This window comes from Scardinius erythrophthalmus, assembly GCF_964197995.2.
Source record: "Scardinius erythrophthalmus genome assembly, chromosome: 9".
NCBI lineage: Eukaryota > Metazoa > Chordata > Actinopteri > Cypriniformes > Leuciscidae > Scardinius > Scardinius erythrophthalmus.
Window position 1 is genome coordinate 612,670 of NC_138229.1, and position 7,331 is coordinate 620,000.

The 7,331-nt window shown below is 37.0% G+C and overlaps 1 protein-coding gene across 1 annotated transcript in view; it reads right to left on the reverse strand.

Annotated features, from left to right (window-relative positions):
* Positions 1–1,795: 1,795 nt before the first annotated feature.
* ncstn (nicastrin) overlaps positions 1,796–7,331 on the reverse strand; it is a 25,918-nt gene continuing 20,382 nt past the window's right edge. Inside the window, exons 14-17 of the mRNA XM_081374681.1 lie at positions 6,259–6,361; positions 5,382–5,536; positions 3,446–3,652; positions 1,796–2,928 (exon numbers count right to left, since the gene is read on the reverse strand). Coding sequence (XP_081230807.1) covers positions 2,806–2,928; positions 3,446–3,652; positions 5,382–5,536; positions 6,259–6,361 — 588 coding nt within the window. The 3' untranslated portion in view covers positions 1,796–2,805. The remainder of the gene's footprint in view (positions 2,929–3,445; positions 3,653–5,381; positions 5,537–6,258; positions 6,362–7,331) is intronic.

A 7,331-nucleotide genomic window follows, 5' to 3' on the forward strand; every position in this document is an offset into this window, starting at 1 on the left:
GTTCTCAAATTCACATTTACATGCTCTCGAGTTTTGCTACTGTTTTACCTTCATAGTGGAGCTTTGTGTGTCGAATATTCCCGTGATTGACGATCGGGTCACGTTTCATGAAGTTACGGGCGAAAACGTGAGCAAAAAAATGTCAAACTTGCGCCGAGGACGACCGCCAACCAACTGTGTCGTAGGTCCTAAGTGACGTCAGATCCAGGTCAGATCCTTCGCAACACAGACGGGGAGAATTCATGAATGAAAGTTCTGTCACAAAACGATGTTGTTACGTATCCTATATCCTCTCACTTTTTTAAGTGCGCAAACCTAGTTCTGTCAGGTCCACTATCGTCAGATGATTGACAGTTAGCATACAGTTTGGATCGGTCTGGTTCTGTTCTGGTTAGCCTAGCATGGATGAGAGCCGCAATAACCCTCCTCAGGGTAAACAGAACAGAACCAACATGAAAGTATTGCAGACACAAACTAGATAAACGCATGTAAAACACACATTTTCTAAGGTATTGTTATCAAATTTTAAACTGGGCTTGGTAAGGCGTCATGCTGTGATTCCCCTGTGTTTTCCAGCTAATCGCTCCCAGCTATAGTTATCTGCAGGCATCTTGTTTACAAAAAAAGGTTTCCCCCTTTTTTTAGTGTGTTCAAAGTTCTATTACTCAGTACCAGTAGAGTGATCCTGACTGCTTAGGAACAAACCTTAAAGTCCCCTTTCAAATGCCACCCTGTAGCCCAAGACTGTCGCCCACTGAAGCTCAGCAGGGTTGAGTCTGGTCAGTTCCTGGATGGGAGACTCCTGGGAAAGCCAGGTTGCTGCTGGAAGAGGTGTTAGAGAGGCCAGCAGGGGGCGCTAACCCTGGGGTCAGTGTGGGTCCTAACGCCCCAGTGGGAGGCGAGACAATTTCAAGATCATTTGCGATGTATACATTTTTCATCTCGAAAGTTTGAGAAATTATCGTAAGATCAAATGTAGGACAGTTTCTATGCAACATTATAGAAATGAGACCCCTGATCTCTTAATAAAGTAATAAAAACCAATAAGTTCCCATAATTCAAGGATTTACAGTAACTCACTGATATTGATACTTTAAACACAGTAAATGTACAGGGTCAGTCACATCGCTGTCCTGGACAAGAGATGTACGGATCCACACTACACTCTGCTGGCGGTGTTTATGCGTCACACAACATGCATGCCATTAGGAAATCATATTTACATTCTTCATACAGGACTCATCGTGCACAAATGATGATGTTTATGAACTGCACACGTCTGACAGATATCAGGGGTCCCGACTCTTTTCAGCCAATCAGAAACATTTGGTTTATCGGGTCTAATAGAAGATCAATGCAAACACCTTCTAATACAAGTTGTACAGAGGAGATTAAACACTGAATATTCAAATATTCATGTTTGAGTGAATTTCACAAAACTGTCAAGAAATGTCATGGTCATATTCCAATAATAAAAAACAAATGTTATATTTATAATTATGATATATTGAAATTCATTCAGCAATGAACAGTATTTTTTAAGAAAACAACTTTTATAATTTTTAAGCTCTATAATATTTTAAATGATTATCCACTTTTGACAAAACAGTAAATTACATTCATCATTATATATATTCTTTTGGTTTTGTGAAATATGTGCGGCCAGGACATTTTCTCATGAGATAACCAATTTGTTTGCTTTTCTTTGTTGAATCTGCTTGATTTTATTTTGTGTTGATGAACATAATTCAATAATAATAACGTCATACTGTACGCAATCAAAGCCAAAAGAAACTTTGGAAAAGAAAGTCATGTTTATTCAGGTTCTCAAGGCATCGGTTTCTTAGAGAAAAATAATGACATCATTAATCAATCAGCTTTCATTCAGTTAAAGTCAACAAACAAACGCTGCATGTCAGTGTTAATCTGGATTTACAAGCTCAGCGGAAACATGAGCGACTCGTCGTGGACAGTCTGTGTTCGGGGATTACTCGCGTCCTTACAGTCCAGCGCGCTTCTGCAGCACTCTCAAATAAAAGATTCACATCAAAATGAAGTTTGAACTAAACTTAGTAAGCTATTGCACAAACTCACTGCATTCATGTCAACACACACACACACACACACACACACACACACACACACACACACACACACACACACACACACACACACACACACACACACACACACACACACACACAAACACATACTCTATTCTCAACTTTAAAATCAGCTTTTTTGTGCCCGTCCATGTCATAATCAGAAAAAATCATCTGGAATTAAAAAAACAAAACAAAAAAAAACAATATGAACAACTTTCCAGGAGACCAGACCAGTTCAGACCAGTTCAGACCAGCCCAGCTAAAACCAGTGCGGCACAATCCTGTCAGGCTAGAATAAATTACTCTTGAACTGAAGTGTGTTTCTGTGCTGAAGGGAATGAGATTCTGTTCAGGAGGTGGATGTGGGCGTGTTGTGGGCGGAGCTAAACAAGCCCCGCCTTCGAGTTGATGAGCTTGTTCAGTAGGTGGTTGTGGGCGTATCTTGGGCGGAGCTAAACAAGCCCCGCCTTCGAGTTGATGAGCTTGTTCAGTAGGTGGTTGTGGGCGTGTCATGGGCGGAGCTAAATAGAAGCTCCGCCTTCGAGTTGATGAGATTGTTCAGTAGGTGGTTGTGGGCGTGTCATGGGCGGAGCTAAATAGAAGCTCCACCTTCGAGTTGATGAGATTGTTCAGTAGGTGGTTGTGGGCGTGTCATGGGCGGAGCTGAACAGAAGCTCCACCTTCGAGTTGATGAGATTGTTCAGTAGGTGGTTGTGGGCGTTTCACGGGCGGAGCTAAACAGAAGCTCCGCCTTCGAGCTGATGAAGTACGTCACCAGTAGAGACAGCAGCAGCACAGCCACGCCCACTCCTAGTGTTAACATCTGCCAGAAACACACACAGAAAACAAACTCATGTGATAAATAAATCATATCAAAGCAAATCATAAATCTAGATGACTATAGATCAGATAAATGCAGTGTTGTGTGGAACTCATTAACTTGAGTGATGTAATCAGATTACTTTTTCAAGTAACTAGTAAAGTAACACATTCGTTTTTCAATTTACAACAGGTTACTTTTTCAAACAAGTAACGCTAGTTACTCTTCACATTTGACTGACAGCTCTCTTGTTGAGAGAAATAAAGTGAGTGTGTGTGTGTGTGTGTGTGTGTGTGTGTGTGTGTGTGTGTGTAAACATGATGGTGATTTCAGTTCTAGACTAAATGTGAACATGCATTCACTCGTCTCACTTTCAGTCCGATCGGAATCTCATTGGGATCGAGCTCGATCGGATCGATTAAGGCGTTTACATGAAGGCTTTTCAGTGCGAGTGAGCCGTCAGTACGTTCCTAACGGATTATTTGGTAGCCAGTGCCTGTGATGCGATGAGGAGGATCACCTCGAGTTCTCGGCTGGCCACGAGGAAGACTCGCGCTCGGATGCTCTTCCAGCGAGACTCTGTCCATGTGGAGTAATCCCGGGAGCCGTACTCCATGCGCTCGAAGGCCGGAGACACGGCTTTAGCCAGACGCACCGACGCCCTCACGCAGAGCGGCTCTCCACTGCCGTTCACCGACGGCCCCGTCACCCAGAAATACGAGAACAGCTGAGAACACACACAGGGAACATCAGCGCTGGGCATTCTGGGAATACTTTACTTTCTGCAGTTTTAATTTGTCCACCACCTCCACTGCAGAAATAAAGAACTTTATTATTTTGTGATTTTGAACATAATTATATAAATATTTAGACGACAATAATTGAACATTTTTAAGTTTTTAACATAATATATAATTAAACAAATATATTTTAATCAGATGACAATAATTGAAAATTAAGTTTTATGAAAATTATACATTATGGAACATAATTATATAAATATTTAGATGACAATAATAAAAAAAAAAGTTTTTAACATTACATATAATTGAACATAATTATATAAATATTCAGATGACAATAATTAAAAATTAAAGTTTTTAACTATATATAATGGAACATAATTATATAAATATTTAGATGACAATAATTGAATATTTTCATGTTTTAAACATATTGAACATAATTACATAATTTAGACGACAATAATAGAACATTTTCAAGTTAACATATAATTTAAGAATTATATAAATATTTAGATGACAATTTAACATTATATATAATGGAACAATTATATAATTATTTAGCAGTCAATAATGAAACATTTTAGTTTTTAACATTATAATTGAACAATTATAATTATTTAGCTGACAACTGATAACATAGACAACATAATTATTTAATTATTGATAAGTTTTTAACATTTTATATAATTGAACTATTATATTATTATTTAGATGACAATAATCAAACAAATTTTAGTTTTTAACATGATATATAATTGAACAATTATAAAAATATTCAGATGACAATAATTTTTTTTTTTAATTTTTAACATTATATATAATGGGACATAATTATATAAATATTTAGATGACTAATAAAAAAAAAGTTTTTAACATTACATATAATTGAACATAATTATATAAATATTCAGATGACAATAATAAAAAATTTAAGTTTTTAACTATATATAATGGAACAATTATATAAATATTTAGATGACAATAATTGAACATTTTCATGTTTTAAACATATTGAACATAATTACATAATTTAGACGACAATAATAGAACATTTTCAAGTTAACATATAATTTAACAATTATATAAATATTTAGATGACAATTTAACATTATATATAATGGAACAATTATATAATCATTTAGCAGTCAATAATGAAACATTTTAGTTTTTAACATTATAATTGAACAATTATAATTATTTAGCTGACAACTGAACATTATATATAACTGAACATAATTATTTAATTATTGAGAAGTTTTTAACATTTTATATAATTGAACTATTATATTATTATTTAGATGACAATAATCAAACAAATTTGAGTTATTTAACATGATATATAATTGAACAATTATAAAAATATTCAGATGACAATAATTTAAAAAAATTAAATTTTTAACATGGGACATAATTATATAATTAAGATCACAATAATTGAACATTTTCAAGTTTTGAACATTATATATAATGGAACATAATTATATAATTATTTAGACGACAATAATTGAACATTTTAAAGTTTTTAACATATAATTGAATATAATTATATAAATATTTAGTTGACAATTTAAAATTATATATAAATGGAACAATTATATAATTATTTAGCTGTCAATAATCAAACATATTTAAGTTTTTAACATTATAATTGACCAGTTGAATGTAATTTCGCAGGGCTGAATCCCACACTCTTGAGGTTGTGAAGCTTACGTCCTTGCTCTCGGGGTTCAGGCACTGGGTCTCTGTGAGGTTGGTGACGGTCCCGGTCAGGTTGGCCATGATGTACTGCACGAAGCGGGTCACGCTGTGCACGGGGCCGATGTTGCGCGGACCCACACCGATGTAGAACTGAGGAGGACCAGAGCCTAAACACAACAGGAGACAGGAGTCAGACTGACATACGCTCTGTTATTTCACCAGCTGAAGATTTACAGCACAAACCCCTGAGAAGAACTCAACCGCGGCTAGAAATCAACACTCGCCAGATGTGTATAATCAGCTGTGGCGGGAACGCGGTCAAATCACCAGCTAATGTGGCGTGTTACTTATTATCTTTACTCACTTTTCTGGGGAAGTTTGTGTAAAACAAATCTGCTCAGATTAAAATACTCATGAGTCATCATGATATGTTAAATACAGCGTATTACACAGAATCTGCTCATATCTGCTTACTTGAACACACACACGTCACTACACAACTAATAACGGCACGCTTGCTCATTTACACTAAAGCAACAGCGAAGATTAAAAAGCATTCGGGTAACATGTTACTTTCCACCATCCTAACCCTGTTCTCTGTACTGCATTAATCTGTGCAACTAAAACACATTATGGAGAAGAGGATGAAAGAGGAAGAGGAGACGCTGGATGACAGGATTTCGTTTGAATAAGAAATTAATGTATGAAATCCAAACTTTAATAAATATATATATTATCAAATTTGGATTTCATATTTTATATATATATACACAACGTATATGATGCTTTCATGATGCTTGTTTGTTTCCGACACACTGCTACACAACACGCCTGATGATTCATACGCAGTGTTTGTGTGTGAGAATAGAGTGTAGAGCTGAAGCCGCACTTAAAATGCTGTTGGCTCCTTTCTTGGTGACTTCAGGAGGAAGCAGAGACCGAAACCAGCTGTTGTTCTTCTGGATCAGAAACCCATACAGCAGCTGAGCGACCTGAGGAACACACACACACACACACACACACATATATCAGAAACATCGGACAAATCAGCTTCATTTAGAAGTTTGGACAGATATCTGTTCGTGTTGTAAGCGCACACGTAAGGCCCTTTCACACTGGACGCGATTTTGACGCACGAATAATTCGCGCGATGGGTTTATTTGTTGATCAGCTGTGTGTGTAATGAGCGCTTCCACACCGAACGCTAATGTGCTGCGGCGAAAAAACAACTTTTATTTTTTCCGCTTCGATGTCGATTTTTTTTTACTTTTGCGACGACAGAAACGGCTTCAGCCAATCACAGGGACAACTATTTGAAAGACAATGTGGCGTAGCATTGCCAACCAACTCGGTTATCTCGACTGTGAGTGAGTATGTTGTGTGATAGTTTTAGTCGTTGTATAGTCCTGTGCTGTGTAGGCTAGCAGGCCAAACTACATTTGGGATAGAAAGCTAACACTATTATCGTCAAAGATAGAGACAGAGACCGTGTTTACTTTGAACATGTTACAAAATGTAGTGAGACTATTAAGGGCTGCTTTTAGTATACATTCTTTGTGTGATATCTACAGTTTCTAGTCGAATGATTTTTAACTTCGTGTGTTACATGTAATGTGTGTAGTGACATTACAAAACGCACTGTGTTTAGTTGAAGACGCAAAAAAACTGCACATTAGCACACTCCCCTTCAGACTCTGTTCTGTAAGATTGGCTGCACCCAAAACCTTCTTTTCTGTCTTTAAAATAAAATGAAAAGCTCGTCTTCACTGGATGCTATGACTATGACTGGATGATGATGATGATGATGATGATGATGAAGTGTCCATGTTTTCTGAGCTGTCGGCGCGATTCGCACGAAAGTTTTGGAATGTTGAAGCTCTCTGAACGTCACAGACGTCGCAAATTCGCGTCGCGGCTGATGTGAAGGGTTTTGATGCGAACTATTCGCACACGAACTATTCG